This window comes from Hemicordylus capensis, chromosome 6 (genome assembly GCF_027244095.1).
Source record: "Hemicordylus capensis ecotype Gifberg chromosome 6, rHemCap1.1.pri, whole genome shotgun sequence".
NCBI lineage: Eukaryota > Metazoa > Chordata > Lepidosauria > Squamata > Cordylidae > Hemicordylus > Hemicordylus capensis.
The window spans coordinates 21,292,477-21,312,959 of record NC_069662.1 but is presented as its reverse complement, the minus strand read 5'-3'; the positions used below and the strand labels follow the sequence as shown (position 1 = coordinate 21,312,959).

The 20,483-nt window shown below is 42.9% G+C and overlaps 1 protein-coding gene across 3 annotated transcripts; it reads right to left on the bottom strand.

Annotated features, from left to right (window-relative positions):
• Positions 1-510: 510 nt before the first annotated feature.
• On the bottom strand, positions 511-19,545 carry LOC128331887 (immunoglobulin superfamily member 1-like). Of its 3 annotated transcripts, none has more exons than XM_053265876.1 (9): positions 19,442-19,545; positions 16,353-16,388; positions 14,508-14,804; positions 11,188-11,496; positions 7,843-8,148; positions 6,675-6,779; positions 5,831-5,868; positions 4,709-4,823; positions 511-680 (listed from the first exon to the last, which is right to left on the bottom strand). In XM_053265876.1, the coding sequence occupies exons 1-8, from the start codon at positions 19,476-19,478 to the stop codon at positions 4,746-4,748; spliced, it is 1,206 nt and encodes a 401-aa protein (XP_053121851.1). In that variant the 5' UTR covers positions 19,479-19,545; the 3' UTR covers positions 511-680; positions 4,709-4,745. The 3 variants fall into 3 exon arrangements, with proteins under 3 accessions (XP_053121851.1, XP_053121852.1, XP_053121853.1); XM_053265877.1 differs by lacking the exon at positions 19,442-19,545 and adding an exon at positions 16,493-16,602; XM_053265878.1 differs by lacking the exon at positions 6,675-6,779.
• Between the last annotated feature and the right edge of the window lie 938 nt (positions 19,546-20,483).

The window sequence follows — 20,483 nt, the reverse complement described above, 5'->3', positions numbered from 1 at the left end:
ACATGAGTGACTGAGGTCAGGTCCAACTTCTGTAAGTAGGGTCACAGCTAGCATACCAGCCATAGCTGGAAAAAACACCTCTGCACACTGCTGCCACCTTTGCCTCCAAAGACTATGTCAGGTTCAGAAGCACCCCAAGCTGTGGACTTTGTCTTTCAGGGGGATTATGAACTCGTCCAAGACCAGATTTACCTCACAACTTGAATCAGGCAGATCAACTATGGATCATTGTCTAGTGCTGCAGCACTTGGTTGAAAAATATGCAATTAACCTTAAAGGATTGCTCTATGTGGCATTTGTTGACTTTAGGGTGGCTTTTGATTCAATATCATGAATTTCTCTCTGGTCTAAGTTTAGGAATTCAACCATCGATAAGCACCTGTTGCTGCTAATATTTAATCTTCATGAGTGCTCTTCCCTGAGAGTCAGATATAACTGAGCAGGACTTCCTTCTAATTCAATAACCACGCATAGAAGTATCAGACAAGAACAAGTTTTAACCCCAATTTTATTTAATAATTTATATCAACTCACTAATTCAGTGACTGCAAAGTCTAGATTCACGTGCCCCTAAACTGTGGCAAAGAGATGACTTTCAATTCTCCTATTGTTGATGATGTGGCCATTCTTTTGCAAACGCAGATAGGGGTGAAGAGAGCCTTTGGCATTTTGCCTCAACACTGTAAAGAAGACCATTTGGTGATTAATTATCAAAAACCAAAATAATGATTTTTTTCTAATAGACCAAAGATTCTTAAGTGGAGCATAGATAATCACACTACTGAACAGGTTAACTGCTTTAAATATCTTGGTGGTGTATTTCAGACCAATGGAAAGAAGACTGCCCATGCTAAATATGTGTCTGAACTTGTCCAAAAAAGTGCCATCTGCTATCCTAAGATTTCACCATATGCAGCGAGGAGCAGGGAGGAGCCAACATGGCGATGGAGTAACAGCTTCGTTAGAGAGTTCCTCTGATTTTTTCATCCTCTAATGGTCTAATTGTATTGAAAAAAAATTAAACTAGCATGACTGATTTGGACCTCCTGGTCACTGGATATTTGACTCTCTGGAATGTTTTACACTGCCTGGATTGCTGTATTTCTCCTCTCTCCCTGCTATCTTCTTGCTGGATGATTTACTGAGGTGGACAGATAGGAACGAGAGATAAGCTAGGGGAAATAGTTCATAAACAGCGCAGAAGACAAAACTCCTCAGAAAAAGGGAAAGCCTCAAAACAGCGTAAAATTGATGAACTACTAACTTCGCAAGAAACAGAGAGACTGGTAAGCTCCTTCACTACAAGGAATCAATTTACAGTCCTAGATTGTGGTGGTGGTGGTGGGTAATGTTACAAACCACTGATTTACTGGAATCCAATGAGCATGTGTGTCTGATAGCAGAAGATTTACAAGGGAATGAAATCACGTGATTTTTTCTTTGCAAAAATCATGGCTGTTGCTTCAAAAGTAGACAGTCTTAAAGAGGCATTTGACAAATTTGCAGAAACTTTTGCTATTACAGGGAGCGGGAGGAACAAACTGAATGAAGCAGGCTGTAACAATCTCGCGTCAAATGGCCAGAAACCAAAGGATGCTCAAAATTCTAACTATAAGGAAGGGAGTAGCTGTATGAACAACTGCCAGAGAGTATTACAGCCAAAATAAATGGTATTGCAAATATCTCTACCCTGAAGAAATTGAGGGAGATGGAATGTTTTTTATTCAATAACTCATTCCCTATCTCAATTGCTTCAATGCCAAGTGCACTCCTTGGATCTCACTAATATACAATATTTCCTAGGAAACTCGGCATTAAGAGGATCCTTCTGACCGTCTCTCAAGCTACGATTCCTCTCATGCTTATTAAACTAAGGCCACTCCTTAGGACTTTTGAGATTCAAGTAACTCAGGGTTTTTTATGATGGTCCATCTCGGCCACTAATACCAGGCAGAGCTAAAGAGACCAAAAGGAAAAGTCCAGAGAGAGAAACTACCATGAGAGATAAGGCGCCTGCAATCATGGCCTTGAAGGAGCAGGGAAATTTAAATACCCACGCTCCAATGGATAAGCAAAGGAAACTCCCTTCGGAAAGCCCTGAAGACATGGAAGTTAACTCCTTGATTGACCTACAAATGGTTGAACAACAGAAAATCATTGATAGCATCAAGGACCTGAAAGACTCTCTATTAGCCTTAAAAAATATGGCAGATCCTCTGCCTGTGCATCCTCAACAAGAAAGGGACGTAGCCAAATTAATACCACAACGCCCCTTGTCTGAACAACTGCCCCAGGAGGAGGCATTTAATACCATGCATGCCACTACAAATCCCCCTGCATCAGTTGCTGCTGCCATGAAGCTGCCCACTTTAAGCAGAACCCCAGCCGAGGTGATAGAGTATATTGATAGTATGCTGGCTGAATTGTCCACAGCTTACATGCTAATTGGGGGAGACTTTAATGCAAGAATGGGGTCAAATGATATGGCCTTATATGCATGATGCTATCGTTGCTCCCCGACTTACATGAAATGAACATCTTGCTGAAGTGCAAATTTAAGGATAATGTTGTAAACTTATGCTTGGTTCAGTTGGCCTATTGCTCAAACTTGTACATTCTCAGTGGGGCAATAGATGGTGATATCCCTGCAGAATATACTTATTGGGGGACTGGGATGAGTACAATTGATTATAAGATTGTCTCACATAACGTAATCCATCGATTATCTTCTTTCCAGGTGATACTGGCCCACCCCAAGAGAGACTACCTCCCAATAACTCTAAGCCTAAAGCTGCCCAAAGGTTACGTACATCTTGATAGTTATTATCAAATTGAACTGGAAGGGGAATGTGCTAATTTGTGGGTTAAATGTATGGCAGAAGTGAGCAAAGCAGTTACCCAATTAATTCACTCAGATAGGCTACAACAAATCAAGGCAAATATAACAAGTGATAACAATAACAAGCTAGAAAATTTTAAGTCTCACTAATGAATTGCAGGGGCTCCTAGTAAAAAAAGAAGTGAGGACAAGGCAATTAGGGGGTCCAATGTAGAAATCCTGGTTTGACCAGGAGTGTATACAGGCCAAAAAAGACCTCATCAGTTCCTACAGGCACTATAAAGAAACTGCAGACACCACAAATGCACAGCCCTTTTGTTAAAAAAACCCAACACTATAAACAGCTACTTTTAGCAAAAAAAGGAAGGCAACTAAAGAAAGCTGGCAGCAACTGAGAGAGGCTGTACAATCCAGAGATTATTGCACATTTTGGCATAGTGTGATTCAAAGGTCAGGCAGTAAGTTGGAATGCCATATATCTGTGGCTGTATGGGAAGCTCACTTCCACTCACTATATGCGCAACAAAGTGATCTAATGGACCATATATCCTTAGGGGCAGAGCCAACTGGTCACCAGTATCTATTGGGGAGGTGAAACAATTAATTGGGCAGTTGAAAAGAAACAAGGCCCCTGGTCATGATTTTATTCCTGCTGAGGTATTCCAATCTAATATCGACTGGTGGGCACCAGTACCGGCAGCTCTTTTTCCGCATATTGAGAAATCCACCCATATCCCGGAAGATTGGGGTATGGCAAAGGAAAGGACAAAGGAAAGATCTTGCCAATTACTGTCCGATCAGTCTTCTGAATGTGGTCAGCAAGCTTTACACAAAACATCTATTTGTGAAGTTTTATGATTGGATAGAAGACAATAATATTCTAGCTGAAGAACAAGCAGGATTCAGACCAGGAAGATCTACAATAGATCAAGCAATGATTCTCCAATATCTAGTGGAGAAATATGCATATGGCTTTAAAATCCCACTCCATGCTGCCTTTGTAGACTTAGTCTGCTTTCAATTCCATCCCTAGAGAGAGGCTATGGAAGAAATTATTGTTAACCAATATCGATAAACGACTCCTATTGCTGATATATAGTCTGCATAGTAACACTAAACTGAGAGTTAGATGTGGTATTCAGGGACAATTAACTGACTCAATTCTTACAAGGCGAAGAGTTAAACAAGGTTGTGTGTTTGCCCCATTACTATTTAAATACTATATCAACTCAGTAGTTCAACGCCTTGATAAAAAAGAGTTCCACCTGCCTAAACTAGCACATAGGCATGTCTCACTTCTTCTATGGTTATTCTTTCAAGGTCTGCGATAGGGCTAAAAAGAGCCCTAAAATCTTTTGTGCAATTCTGTGAGGAGGAAAAGCTGTTGATAAACTACCAAAAGACGAAAATAATGACCTTTGCCAGGAGAGTTAAAGACAACGGCTGGTACATCAATGGTAACAAAATAGCCCAGGTCCACTGTTTTAACTATCTAGGAATAGCTTTTCACTCTTCAGGTCGAAGAGATGCACACCTAGATTATGTTTCACAAGTAGATTATGTTTCACAAGTAGCACAGAGGGGTGCCTCGGCCATCTTGTCTTACTATTATACCAAGGGAGGGCGATATGTTTCAGTGGCTTTGAAACTATTTGAGGCAAAAGTAGCAGCACAGCTGCTATATGGTGCTCAGTTGGGCCCTTACACCTTACCCGGATAGAGACAATACAATCTAAGTTTCTAAGATCAATTATGCAAGCCGCAAATGAGTCTCCAATACAGCATTAAGACTGGAATTGGGAGTCATGTGAGTGGAAACCCGAGTGTGAATTATGACCATTAACTATTGGTTGAAGGTGGTATTCTCACCAATGGGCCTGGCCCCACTGATGCTTGAAGACAGTTTTCAGACGCAGTGGAAGTCAGCTGCTAAAGAAAAGCTCGGCTCTTGTGGCTTTTCTCCTGAAGTGCTGCAATCCATGGGCTATGAGCAAGCAAAAAAGGCTGTTAAACAAAGAATACTGGACATGGAATGGTAGCAGGAGTTAAGCAAGGCCCCAAAATGACTTAAATTATGGAGACATGCTCTTAGCACCAAGCCAGCTGATTACTGTCTAGCCCTAATAGTTTCCAAATATTGCAGAGCATTTGCGTTGGCCCACTTTGATGTGCTGCCCTCAGCAGTGTTATATGGCAGATACGGTGGGACTCCCTACTCAGAACACACTGCCCTTGTAGTACACAGGCCATAGAGGATGTGGGTCATGTTTTATTATATTGTAACTTTTACAGGGATTTGCGTGAATCATTAATTTTACCTTTGATTAAGGATCTACCAGGCAGAGGAGATGAAGCATATGTTTTATTTCTTTTATCAGATCATCAAGCCCATGTTATCCATAACGTGGCTAAATTTTGTTTAATAGCAATGACTATACGACAACAACTAATGATAACTGTAGTGGAATAATTTATCATGCCACTGTATATTCGTAAGGCTATGCTGTTGCTATACTGTATGTGTATGACACTGTGTTTTTGCTACATGCTTCTGGGCTGGTCAAAGACCGCAATAAAGTTTATATCTCATATGCAAGGAAATAGTTTTATCCCTGCAGCCATTAAGCTTTTTATATGGGGCATCATTTGGCCCAAATGTCAATACTGGGCCACTTGAGAGAGTTCAACCTAGATTTCTTAGATCACTTTTCATTACCCCGGGTGTATTTCCAATGCTGTATTGAGGCTGGAGATGGGTCTCACTAGAGTAGAGACCAGAATATGGATGGCTGTTGCTGACTGTTGGCATAGATTGAATCACACCTCAGTGGGGTTGGTCCCTCTTATTTTGCATCCTTAAGGGCCAGAAACTTGTTTTTAAACATGTGACATATACGCATGCTGTGGTTTTATAGGGTCAAAGGACACAGAATAGAATACTGGCAAGAAATCCACAGCCATGATTAGTGTGTTTATAGGAAAACCTCTTACCATGTTCTCTGGTTGGTTTCTTTCACTGGCAGTGGAATCTGTAGATTAGAGAGCCTCCATGAGATTCTGCATCAAGTCTGACTCAGATTAGAATTGCAGATTCTGCTCCCAAGCCCAGGTATTCAAAATCCTAAGAATTCTCTATAGATTGAAGAAACCTCTTCCTCATAACTGCATGTTATACTGTGCTAGAAACATTCTCCACCAAGGTTACTCAAACTCTACAATGCATTTCTGCAACCTATGTAAATGAAGCCTAATTAATTAATTCATTAAAGTTGTATATTGCCCCACCGGCCAATGTCCTTGAGGAAGTAATTCTGCTGCCCCCAGAAATTCTGCTTCTACTAGACATTGAGAAGGGCACACCTCTAATTTTTTTATTCTGTGTATGGAATGAGTTTTGTTCTGGGTGGCAGTGTCAAGGCAGTGTGTACACACATGCATTCAGAGTGGGACCTTCCTGATTCAGCCTGAGCGGGATCTAAAATTAACTGAGTGGACATCAAAAATCACATGAACGCATGCATGTACGCACGCCTTAGAGGAAACACTGCCCAGGACATCCCCTACTTTCCAATTACTCGAAATCTTGCTCAGCCCACACCTTTGCCCTGGTTTTAAGATTTCATCAGACATTACCTAAACTTTCCCAAGCCTATCTTTGCCAACATTAGGGTTAGAAACTTATTTCATTTTTAAAAGAAGATATCTCCTGGGCTATATGAAACTTCCTAGATGAAACGTAGGTGTTTTCAGCCCCGCAAGCAAAGTCATTACTGTCTCAGTTATGCATACTTCAGTTTCCGTAATGAGGAAGCAACCCATTTAGAGGCCCACTTACTCCTTTTCCTTTTCCTGTACAATACAAAGGCAAGCAACAGCAGGAGAAGAACCAGAAGAAGGCCTGAAGCACAGCTGGCCCATATGATGATTTTCATGGGGACTTCTGTAAAACCATGGACATTCTGAGTTAAAATGCTGCTAATGCTTATCTAACCATACATCTGTTCATCTCTCTACTGCTTGACGATATCCTAGTGCCTTTGTGATCCTTTCTCCATTAATCAGTCAGTATCTACTTTTTGTACAAACTTTTCCATCTTTTCCACTGCACACCATGATTCTCCTCTCTCTCTCTTTCTCTGATCCCATGCCACTGTGGTACATGTGTGAACAAAGCAACCATGTGGCTGAGGACAATTAGCTGAGTCTTTCCTACCTAATAGATATTTTGCTGACAAGGAGTAGGGGTGTACAGAACCAGTTTATACAGAACCTGGTTCATTTCGAATTGGCACAGTTCAATCAGTTCAAGCTCAAACCAGAGCACCCCCACAAAAAGAGGGGGCTGGTCCAAGTTTGAACTGAACAAAGTCTGGTGCAGATCGACCCAGGTTGACCCAGTTCAGAATACTTGTAAAGGGGAATTTGGTAAGGATTCACCTTTACAAGCAAAGGTTGTTCCCTAGCAACTAAAATTAGTTTCAAAAAAGTGGCAGTGGGGGCAGGTGGAGGGTCACCTTACATATGTGGTGGCGACTTCATAGTGGCAGCGGCAGGCCGGCAACAGCTGCTCTAGGCCCTGTCAAATTTGGGCCTCCACACATGTTTGGAGGCCATTTATGTGACCTCTGTGCATGTGCAGATGCCATTTGCATGACCTCTGAGCATGTGCGGAGGTCATTTGTGAATTTGAACCGGACCACCCAGAATAGGTCCGAGCACACCACTAACAAGGAGAGCAACATATGGAGAGTTCCATGTGTATGATCCTAGTCATGTGGTTTCTTCATTCACACAAACACACCCTAGTGATCTGGAACTGCATCACACTAGGGCTGGGCCATCCTGAGGTGCACTGAGGCAGCCAGTTCAGGAGGCAGATTATCGAGGTGGCAGTGGTGACAGAAGCAGAGGTTGCTGCCCATCTACTGGTGTGTCTATCACTGGCCTGCCTACCAACCCACTCCTCCTCCTGCACTTGCTGGGCTTGAAAAGGAGAGCCTCACCTCTCACAACCACCAGCTCCACAGGTTTACTTGGCTCTGACCAGACAAAAGGGTTTCCTCTGAGGTGATACTGGCAGGTGTAGTTTTCAGCGTAGTTTTCTGTATCCTCCGGCCTCGTCATGAATAAAAAGAATGCAGCTGTATTTCTGTTTGGCTCTGCCATCTGTGATGCTATCAGGCCCCTTGATTTGTGCAGAGAGAAGGTCAGACCATCCTCTGGCCCCTGGCACTTGATGGTGACATTCCTGCCTGGAGAAATTCGCTTCCTAGAGCTCATCTTGATGGCGGGTTTCTTGAGACTGGCATCTAGGGGTAGGAAATGCAATGAAGCTCAAGAAGACCATGTAACTTATCACCCTCCCTCTCCATGTAACGCCATGTAACTCGTGGCCCATGTAACGCCATGTAACTTATCACCCTCCCTCCCTCCGTCTATGGCTATTGAGCCTGGAATGCGTCACTTGTGACTATTTTGAATATTATTTAAATGTGTCATAAAGTGGGGAAGAGCTTCGTTTAAAATCAATTATATTATTAAGCTGCCTCTCGTTGCCCCACTTCCCTGAGTGGTGAGAAGTTTCAGCAGTTTGCAGCAAGCATTTAATTCTGGTTTGCTTTGGAAGGAAGAATCAGGTCAATACGATCCTTGTAATATTTGGTTTTTGTATACAAATATATAGGTTAAGAACACAGGAAGCTGTCTTCTACCGAACCAGACCGTTGGCCCATCTAGCTCAGTATTTGTACTCTGACAATGGCTTTCCAAGGTTCCAGGCAGGAGGCTTTCCTAGCCCTACCTGGAAATGCCAGGGATTGAAAATGGGACCTTCTACATGAAAAGAAAGTGCTCTAGCATTGAGCTATGGCCACATCCCCAAGCATTAGATAAGGATAACAGCTAACAAATTCTTCTTAGAAGTTAGCAGCAGATTGCATCTGAGAGGCCGGACCCTGCATCCTGAGATGCTACGGTTTTCTTTCTCTGCTGCCCCATTCTGGGCTCTCTCTGAAATCCTTTTCTGAGTCTTGTTGAGTTTCGGAGAGGAAAGAACTTTGGGAGTGATTGATAGGTGGCAGGATGGCTTGGAGGTCTGCAGTTGAGAACATTCAGTTTAAAAGTTGTGAAAGTTGACACTGGAAGGTAAGGTTTGGTCACAGTACATTTGTATATTAAGAAAATAAGAAATGATATTCCAGGAATATGTTTAAAATATGAGGCTCGTTCACATGAAGAATAGGGACGAAGAAGCTTCCGAGTCCTATCCTACTTCGGGAGCTGTGTGGCACGCATTCCTGACATCTGATTGTCAGTTAAAAACAAGCTCAGAAGCCCCATCCGTGATCATGTGCTAAGCAGCAGCTGGCTTGGAGGACTTCCCTCCTACCATTGTTAAATACATGGGTGCAGCTGGTGGGTAGGAGAGAGTCATCTTGCCCAGCTGCTGTTTAACACACAGTAATGGACAGAGCCTCTGGTCTTGTTTTTAACACACAGATGATCAGATATTGAGGGTGTGCACAAACTCACAAACTATTCTTGATCATGTGAACTGCCCTAATATTTCTTGGTACGAAACCTGACCCAGAGTCAGGTAATTTATGAATGATTTACTACCAGGTTCCCCATGAATCTGTGATGTGCTACAGGTGAGAGGTGGCCCCTTTCCAGCCATGCTCCACTCCTGAAGCGATGGCTCCCCACACTGGGCCAGGCAGCCCGGTTATCCAAGGCCAACCGAGGCTCCACAGTGCTGATTTGTGTTAAAACTACAGAATTGTTGCTAGAGACAAGAAAGGTTGTTTTCATGACCGAGCTGCGGAGGGTTGATTGTGTGTGGGGAGGCAGGTAGGACCACCAACCCTCCCCAGCTTTGTCATGAAAACAACCTTTCTTGCAAAAGTTCCAGTGGATCATTGCAGCAACGTTGTTGTGTCTTTCCTTATAATCAGTCTGCAATTTTCTTACAGCATACAATGTGCTTAACCATCTCATCCGCTTCCTTGCATAATCAACACTTACTGTCTATCTGGGTCTTATCAATTTTTGCTTTTATAACATTTGTTCATAGTGATTGTTCCTGGGCTGCAAAAATGAGACATTCAATTTCTTTCTTCAGTGTCCCCTTTAACCACTGACATGTTGTGCTATTGTTGACTTTCAATTGTATGTCATTAAAAAACTGACCGTGCAATGATTTGTTGTGCCATTTTTCTCGTCAATTCATCATCTGCTGTTTTATGTATTCATCCTTTGATTCCTTTATTTTCAACAGTCTTGTCTTACTCACTTCCTGTAGCATTTCTTCTTGGCTTTCATTGATGTATTCCGCCAATGCTCGTTTTTCTTCTTCAACAGACTGTCTGACTTGCAACATTCCACGTCTACCTTCATTTCTTGGCAGGTACAGCCTGTCAACATCACTTCTTGGATGCAGGGTATGATTGATGGCCATTATTTTCCTGGTTTTCCAATCCACTGCATCCAATTTTGCTTGTGTCCAATCAACAATACTCAACAATATTCAACAATACAATCAAATAATTAATACTAATAATCAGTTGATTGTATTGTTTATTATTATTGTTGTTGTTGTTATTGTATTATTGTTCTTGTTGTATTGTTGTTGTTGTTGTTTATCCATTATTACAGAGGTCATTCATACAATCAAAAACTATGTTCTAGCTGGGTTTGGGAGCTGTGTGTGCTCCCAATTTTAGGTTGTGTGGAAGCAAGGTAGGAGGAAAAACTAGGCAAAAGTAATTGTGTGGAAGGAGGAGAAGCTACCCAGGTTGTCCTCCTATCTTGCTTCCACACAATCACTTCTATCCAGGTTTTCTTCCTACCTTGCTTCCACACAACAAAAAATTGGGAACACACACAGCTCCCAAACCTGGGTAGAACACAGTTTTTGATTGTGTGAATGACCTCATTGTTTTTATTATTGTTTTATAATTCTGAAAACTGTACAACTAGTATAAAAGAAATTTCAGGTAAGGCAAGATGAGTTCCAAACAAATTAGTGTGCTTCTGTGGGCTTATAGAAAACAATTCCACTAATTGCATCTGAACATGAAAAATGATGCTAGTGTGGCCATTGGCCAGGCTTCACACATTTCTCACAAATAAACTGAACTTTGTAACTAGTTCGTTTCTTTTTAATTTAACTTTTAACTAGTTGAAAATGGAATTATGGAACGTTTAAGAACTCCAGTTAATATTTAAGGCTAACGGCTGACACGATGAGGAAAATTACTTCTCATCATTAAGTTTAACTAGTTCAATTTTTCATTAACTTTTCCAGTGACTGGTGAAAATAACATACAAGGGCTGTGCGAGATCCTCACCTGTTATGTTGATATATACTCTGTCACTGAAAAGTGAATACATTAGGCCCTCATATCCTCCCATGCTGTATTCACACCAGTAAATCCCTCCATCTGATCGTTTTGTCTTGTCCATAGGAAATACTGCTTCATCTCCTTCTACCTTCCTCATATGTTGTGCTGCTTTCTTCACTTGTAAAGCTCCTTCTTTGATGAGATTGAACCCCGTTGTGTGGTATTGTTTACTCTTACACTGGATGCTGACATTTCCTCCCAGGGCGACCACCTGGCTGGGGATTACTGAGATGAAAGGCTTAGATAAAGATTGTTCTGGATAAGAAAGAAAATAAGAGTGAGGCTTCAGTGGCACACCTTACAAATTTGACCACTCTAAATCAGAGGAGAACGTTCTCGCTGGCGTGGTTTAATGCCCTGCCTTCTGCCATTTTGGATGGTAGATTTAAGAGAATACCGCTTAGGAACCGGCTATGTCCGTGTGGTAATATCAAGTCCATCTCACATGTGCTTTTATACTGTTTATATTATAGGGACTTTCATTGGCTGGATTGAACCACTTTTAAAAAAACATACCAGGGCAATCAGAAGAGTATTATACTTCCTTTCTTCGGGCAGACCAGTATCCAGCAATTACAGCTGGGGTAGCAAGATTCTGTGCCGCAGCATGCAGACTGAGACGGGAGCAGTTGATTAATTGTAATGGAGACCTCGATATGTATATGTTTTGATACTTTAATTTTATTTTCCATTTTATTTTTTTTATTGCTGGTCATTGACTGTAATAATAAATCCATTCATTCAAGAGTAAGACTTTAATGCTTCAAAAACTGCAGCAGTCCAAAGACCAACACATTATGAGAAATGTGTTGTTAAGAAGTGTGCTTAAGATTGGTATGCTTTATTCTTTAACAAAAAGAAGCCTTGGGGTGGGTGGTTAAGTTAACCTTTGCTGTTTGAACTGTTTTCCTGCTGAAAATGGTGCTGGCCACCTAATGGCACAGCGGGGAAGTAACTAGCCTGGGGAGCAAGAGGTTGTTCGTTCGAATCCCCACTGGTATGTTTCCCAGACTATGGGAAAACCTATATCGGGCAGCAGCGATATAGGAAGATGTTGAAAGGTATAATCTCAGACTGTGAGGGAGATCACAATGGCAAACCCCTCCTGTATTCTACCAAAGACAATCACAGGGATTTTGGTCGTCAGAAGTTGACACCGACTCAATGGCACAACTTTACCTTTACCTACTCTTTGTTCCTGCAGCAACTGTTTTGCAGCCTTTTTTTTTTTTTTTACAGCTAAGGTGCTAGAATGAATGAATGCACTGATCACAGGTTAGGAAGGAGACCCTTGTCTGGGAAAAATTTGGGGAAAAGAGGAAGGAGGACAGAAAATTAGTGAGAAGTCCTGAGAAATTAAGACTCAGCATCCTGGGTATAAAAGGAAAGGGACACCTGTGTTCTGCATTGTTTCCATTGACAATCCACCTGGATCACTGATGATCAGGTACCTAAGAGAGTCCCTTTGGCATCTGTACACATTGTTAATGTTAGGGTCTGCTTGAGATGTACTCTGATTGTTAAACTATATCCTTTATTTGTTTGGCTCTTGTGTGGAGCAGATTTAAGTTACGGCTTTGAAAACTCATTCTGACAAGTTAATGGTCACTTGTGGATTCCCTGAACTCACTGAGAAGGAATGAACCCTTATCATGTTGGGGCTCTTCTGAGATTAAATAAAATGGGACTTTTCATTCTACAGTGGGAGAAGGAAAGTGAAGTCTGTAACTGGTGGTATTGATTGCTAATTGATTGCTAACAGAGACACGAGTTTGGGGCGGTATCCAAGTGTAATAAATAAATAAATAAATAAATAAGCTGGGGGATAGAGGAGAGAGGTTTGTAGAAGAGCTGTACAATGCGCGTGGACATATTTCTACAAGTGAGCAGGGCTTTTGTGGGGAGGGGAGAGAAGCAAAAATAGCACCTGATGCCCCTCCCTGCGTGCTGGGCAGTAAAACAAGCCTCCAGTGCAGCTAGTGTCCATGGGAGGAGAATGCGAGACTACCATTGTCTGGTAGATTCTGGTGGCAGCAATTTTTTTTAAATTCTCTACAACAGGAATTACTACAAACATTATAGTTCCTATTTTTAAAAAGAAGAAAAAAGATTTCAGGCAGGGGCAATAATAAATAATATGTATACACAGGGCCGTACCTATAATTGAACAAAGTGGGGCAAATTTTCCTTGGTGGGTGGGGCGGGGGGAGGCCCTGGTGCATCGGAGGATACTCCCATGAGTCAGGCACTCTAGGCGACCATCTCTGTGCATGCTTTTTCAGTGGGAGAAGGAAAGTGAGAGAAGGAAGCAAAACTTTTCTCTATCTCTTTCTCTGCACCATGCATGAGTTTATAAATGTCCCCCTGTAGCGATGGGAAGGAGTTGAGAGAGGACTAGGCCCACTTAAGAGTAACTCCTGGGAGGGAGGGCCTTTCCTAATAAGGGAAAATGCCCAGGAAAATCAAAACAGAAGGACCAATCCAGAGGACTGGGCAGGAACTACACTCACAGCCACCAGCAGAAAAAGAGAAAGCTTTGTTCTGTTGTTTGTTCCGTCCCAGGAGTGCCCTGAGGAAGCAGCTGGCTGAGAAGCTGCTGAGGAAATGGGAGGCCACAGCCTGGAGGCTAGAGACAGCAGGAAGGTCCCTGCCTGAGAGTAATAAGATAGGGACAAGTTCAGTTAGACGAGTGAGGGAAGTTATTTTCCTTTATTGTATTGCTTGAATCTGAGTTTCCTGGTTAATGAAAACCTCTCTCTTACAATCTGCTTTATGAAGATACAATTGTTCTTATTGCATTTTCTTGTTTTTCATTTAATCTAATAATAACAACCCTTGTTGGGGAAGTGTGCTGCTCTTCACTTTGGGTCTGCCTGTGTCACACGCCTTTGAAGGCCTAGGACTGCTCTCAGCCCCTTCTAGGCAGGGTTTTCCCACGTTACCCTCCAGGAATCTTATATAGAGTGTTTTGTCTCACTTGAAAACAAAGTGGATGGTGGCAACCTACTGTGAATCCCTTACAGTTGAGGATCCACTGCAGTTAACTCCCCACTCCTCCTCCAGTAGGAGTTATGACACCTCTAGTAGGAGTTATGACACCTCCTCTGAGACACTTTTTTCAGCAGGTTCTGTATTGATCTGTAAGTGCCTCTTTTTCTCACAAGTTGTCTTAAACCTTGCATGGGTGTTTGTGAAGGAAAACCACCTTCATTTTAATGTCACTTAAATGTACAAAGCAGCCTACAAAGATTGAGCCAGGCCCTCACCTCTTACATAGACAATTACTTCTTCACTAGAAGCTGACCATCGTTGTCTATAGTTTGATTTGAAGGAATATGCACAGCTGTAGATTCCATAATCTGATGGTTGGATTCCCATAATGGAAAAGAGAGCACCATATGCCTGTGAAGTCTTGATTGCTGATGACTTCCGAGCTGAGCCTTGAAACAGATGGAACTCTGCTTGTGGATAGTGTCCACTCTTACAGGAGATATTGACATTTCCACCTACAGCAACCACCACACTGGGGCTCACAGAGAGAGAAGGCTTGGGATAAATTTGTGCTGAATGAGAAAGAGAAGAACAGTGAGATTTGGAAGGTGGACAGTCAGCTAGAATAATCCCTGCAAAACAGGAGAAATGTGCATGCTCTGAGAAACACACAAGACAGAAGTTGGATCAAATATCCACAGCATGATCATGCATTCTGGTTATTAGTCAATGCACACTTGTTAATGATCTTACTCCTAATATATGTATATCTCTGTTTTTTAATAGGGTATTTAAGGTAACGCCTTCTATGTTATGAATCCTGGTACCTATCATCTGAGGAGGTCTGTCTGCAGTTGCCACGAGCTCATCTGGAGGCTACTTGGGGATGGGCCTTCTCCATTGCCACCCCGAGGGCTTGGAATGTGCTCTTTGCTGAAATAAGAGCCTCCTAATCTGACAGCTTTAAAAAAGTTTGTTGAGACACATTTAATCACTGAGGCTTTTATTAATTGTTCAGTTTTTATACTGCCTTTCATAAAGCACCCCAAGGGTGGTTTATAAAAGTTAAAAAACAATAAAATTCCATAAAACCCCTTTTAAACCCTAAAATCAGTTAAACAGTAAAAACCATGAAAAACCCAACAACCATTAAAAAAGACAACAGAAGCAGGAGAGCTGAGAGGCCTGACCACCCCAATTGGTAAAAACCTGAACAAATAAAAGGGTCTTTAGTTGTCTTTTAAAAGCAGGCACAAATGTTAAAGAGTGGACATTCACTGGGAGAGCATTCCAGAGCCTGGGGGCAACAACAGAGAAGGCCCTGTCTCATGTGCATGACAATTTACCCTCTCTCAACATCGACAAAAGGCCCTGATAACCTTGTTGGGTGGGCAGAAACCCATGGGAGCAGGCAGTCCTTCAGGTATCCAGGGCCCATGGATCTGGAAACAAACTGGCAGCCAGTGCAGCCAGAGAGAACCATGGCAGCTGCATTCTGTACCAAAGGAAATTTCTGAATATTCTTCAAGGCCAGCCCCACGTAAAGTTCATTGCAGTAATCCAGCCAGCCATGATGTGACTAAGGCATGTGTAACCGTGGCCAGATCTGCCTTCTCAAGAAAGGGACACAGCTGGTGCACTAGCCAAAGCTGTGCAAAGGCACTGTGGGCCACCACCTCCACCTGTGCATCCAAATGCAGAGCAGGGTTCAGCAACACCCCCAAGCTGCGCACTTGCTTTTTCAAGGGGAGTACAACCTCATCCAGAACTGGTTGAATTACCCTATCCCGATTGGCTTTTCTACCAACAAGCAACACCTCTGTCTTGTCTGGAATTAACCTCAGTTTGCTAGCCCACATCCAGCCCATCACCACCTAGAGCCCCCGGTTCAGTACATCTACTGCTTCCCTGGAATCTGCTTCTACAAGGGCTAGAGCTTAGCTTTAAGAGAGAGGAAGAGAGAGAGAGCGCACTGGGAAGCTGGGGTAAGGGGACATGCCTAAAATCCACGAAATACCCTAAAATCTGGGAAAGATAGCAACCTCAAAGCCATGGGTTTCATTCCCTTCTTCCTCCACCCACCCCACTCAAAATTAATAATCTTGTTTCTCAACACTCACTTTTAGCCACCCATAACTGCCCAGCAAGCCACCATCCTGGAAGGGAAATGCATCCATTAGTGACAACATATCCAAACAATAGGAACCAAAATTGGGTCTCTGGTCCTCCCACTCTGCCACTGCACACCCTCCAGTCTTACTGTCCATCCACTTGGGAGACCAACTGAGAAAGAAGATGCTGGAAGAGAGGCTCCTGTTGAGAGGTCTGTAGGGAGAACCGTCCTGCTTGACCCCAAACTCCCATATGAAGATTCCAGCTGGGGACTGAAGCTTGGGAAGTACAATGGTGCTTTGCTTAGAGTTAGTCACTGTTATGTCCAATTTCTTAGGGAAATGATGTAGTTCACCACAGCCCACAACATGTACTGAGGAACCACATCCCATTTTGTGCAGCAGCAATGGTAAGCCATGAGGAAGTGAACATGCTAGGTTATCATTATGCAAAAGAGGGAGGCACCACAAGAGCAAGGCCAAAGGTGCAAAAACAAGTGGTGTAAAACTGTTTATTGATGAAAAACAAGCCCCTACACATTTTGTCCCTACACAAGTCCCTACACGGTATAACCTTCAGGGGACTGAAGAATAAAATAGGACAAAACACATAATACCATATTTACCCAAATCCAAGATGAGGTTTCCCCCAGTTTGTTCCTGTTAAATATAGGGGGTCACCTTAAGTTCAGATACAGCTTTCTTTTGGGTAAATGGTGGTATAACATGTATTTAAGTGCTATCTTTTAAGGCATCATTTTAAAGTCAGTCACCATCTGTTTGGGTAAATACAGTTTGAATTGCATGAGATTCAAGAAAACATTAGAAGAAATAAAGTAAAACACCAAAAGATAAAATGATCATCATAAAAAACACACACACAATAAAAACGCTACCAAAAACATAAGATTCAAATTACCAAAGAGACAAGAATGATGAACACATACAATTAAAATACTAAATGGAAAAGTTAAGCAAGATAAGATGAAAGAATGAAAAACACACTTAATGTATAAACAGAGAGTAGAAAAGTTCATAGCATATAAATAAGTATATAGAATTGAAGTGGGGGAAGGCATCAAGTCAAAATCTAATACCTTCCATATTAATTAAGGCTAATTCAGACTGGTAGGTGCCTATTTTGGCCTCTCTCTTTTCATTTATAGATCAAACAACACACATTCCAAAAGCCTGGGGAGTGGATATCATATCATATCATATCATATCATATCATATCATATCATATCATATCATATATCATATCATATCATATCATATCATATCATATCATATCATATCATATCTTTAAATAAAGGCAATAGATTACACCCCACCAACTACCAGCCTGTCTTTTAAACATAATCAGTAGAGGTGTGCATGAATTACTTTTTGCTATTCAATTTGACCTTGAATTGAATCACAAAAAATTGAATCAGTTCATCAAACTGGCTAGCCAGAGCTGACCAGTTTGACTAATCTATCTGAAATTTGCAAAAAATCTGCTAATTGCCCATAGGGAACAATAGGGAACATGAATCACCCAATTTTATTTATTATTTCTCTATGTAAACCGCTTTGGAAATCTTTGTTAAAAAGTGGTATATAAATGTTCTTCTTGTTGTTATTGTTATTGTTGTTCCCCATGGATAGGTCCTAGGGACACCAAAGTGGGTTGGATGTTAGGGCATGACCCAACCTACCTATCACTCAACCCACAAAACAATCAGGCAATCAGGCGGTAGGTCAATTACTTACTGACCAAGATAATTCAAATATTTATTAAAAACCGCCTAATTGCCCAATTGTTTTGTGGATTGGGTGGTAGGTAGGTTGACTCATGCCCTAACACCCAAACTATTTTAGTGTCCCTAGGGCCTACCCATGGGGAACAATGGGATGATTCAAGTTTCCCATTGTTCCCTATGAGCAAAACAAGCAGAGTGCACAAATTTTGCCACCCTGCCTTGAAAAACACCACCACTGCAGAAAAGAAGTACACACAGTCCTCCCCAACACAGAACAGAACACCACATTTTGCCAAACACACAATCCAAAGATGGCCCAAAAAAATCACTGACCCAGAATCCACTGCCAACCACAGTGTCTCTGCTGCAGTAGCATCATTGGCACAAGTTGCTCTCTCACACACCATTATGACTCTGTCCTCTTGCAACAGCTGCCACAGCACCGCTGTTAGCAACCAGCAAGCATAGTCATAAGCTCAACTACAGCAACGTCTTCAGCCACATTTTGTCTGAGTGAGTACATCTTGCAAGGCAGAATGCAGATTGCAGAGCAGACCAGAGCAGTGAATGAAACTCAAGTTAGTCCAAGGCCAGACATGGAGCTGATCTCACAGCAATCACCAAGAAAATATTACAGAGAGCGAGAGAGAGAGAGCGTGTGAGAGAGCAAGCACTGAGCTGCCACTGTCCATTTCTCGCCACAACACCATCTCACAAACAGACCAAACCACACCTAAAGGAAGGAAGAAAGGCACTACCTGCCAGTGTCTGGATAACACCATGGCCTCAGATTGGTGCTGGACTCCAGCTGACAGCCTGACACATGAGTCAGGGGCATCATTCCATATATCATCAGCCATGGCAGCGGTGTGTGTGTGTGTCTGCATTGAATGGGGTGATTCGAGTTCCCCATTGTTCCTTATGGGAAAACCAAGCAGAATGCACATGTTTTGCAACCCTGCCTTGAAAAACTGCACCACAGCAGAACAGAAGCACACACAGTCCCTCCCAACACAGAACAACACATTTTGCCAAACACACAGTCCAAAGATGACAAAAAAAGAATCACTGACCCAGAAGCCACTGCCAGACACAATGGATGCTGTTACATCACTGCAGTGGATGCAGTTACATCACAATTTGCTCTCTCACACACAATTATGACTCCTTACAACAGCTGCCACAGTAGCACCCTTAGCAGCCAGCAAGCATAGCCATCAGCTCAACTAGAACAACATCCTCAGCCACATTTTGACTGAATAGTACATCTTGCAATGCAGATTGCAGAACAGACCAGAGCAGTGAGTGAAGCACAAGTTACTCTCAAGGCCAGACATGGAGCTCATCTCTTACCATGAGAAGTATTCTTTCTTCTCTTCTTCTCCAGCATAAGCGTACTTCCCTGCTTGCGTGCCTATGTCTGGATAACACACCATGGCTTCAGATTGGTGCTGGACTCCAGCTGACAGCCTGACACATGGGTCAAGGCACCAGTCCATATCTCATCATAGGCCATGATGGTGGTGTGCGAGAGTGTCTGTGTGTGTCAGCAGCACTAATGGGCAAATTGTGACACATCTGGGTTTGGGGTTGGCCTGGGTGGGGCCAGCTGTCTGTGGTGTTGCAGTGAATGGGGATTATCATAAGTCATTCACCATCCATGGCCAGCTCAGGATAGCCCAGCAGGGGGGAGGCTGGCCTTCAGGAAGACCAGCCGCTCCACCACCTCAGCATCTGTGTGAGCGATGGGGTGTCACCATGTCCCCAGCCATGGAGAACACCCTTTTGCTCTAAACACTGGTTGGCGGGCACAAGATGAACTCTCTGGCAACCGTCGCCAAGTTCCACCAGACTTGGTGAGGTGTTTCCCAAAACTTGATTGGCTCCATCTCCTGGCCTGCCACCAGCTCCTGCAGGTACTGCAGCACACACTTAGGAGAGGAGAGCTGGTCTTGTGGTAGCAAGCATGACTTGTCCCCTTAGCTAAGCATGGGCAGCCTTGGTTGCATATGAATGGGAGACTTGATGAGTGAGCACTGTAAGATAGTTCCCTAGGGGATGGAGCTGCTCTGGGAAGAGCAGACGGTTCCAAGTTCCCTCCCTGGCTTCTCCAAGATAGGGCTGAGAGAGATTCCTGCCTGCAACCTTGGAGAAGCCGCTGCCAGTCTGTGAAGACAATACCGAGCTAGATAGACCAATGGTCTGACTCCGTATATGGCAGCTTCCTATGTCCCTATGTCACTGCTTAGCACTGATGTAGGGCTCAGTGGGCTTCTCCCATCCCCCTGGCAAGAACCAAAGAACCCTCCATGAACCACAGGGTGGAACGCAGAGACAGAACCACCAGCTCACTTGGCCCTGCCAGGGACACCATGCTGCAGGACCAGGAAGTGGT

Bases quoted from the DNA above. Each gene is read 5' to 3' on its own strand.
- LOC128331887 (XM_053265876.1), bottom strand. From the start codon at position 19,478: ATGCTGGAGAAGAAGAGAAGAAAGAATACTTCTCATG. The intron at 16,389-19,441 runs GTAAGAGATGAG...TTTCCCTTCCAG, and splicing joins AAGAAAGAATACTTCTCATG to GATGGTGGCTTGCTGGGCAG. The intron at 6,780-7,842 runs GTGAGGCTCTCC...ATGGTTTTACAG, and splicing joins GGAGCTGGTGGTTGTGAGAG to AAGTCCCCATGAAAATCATC.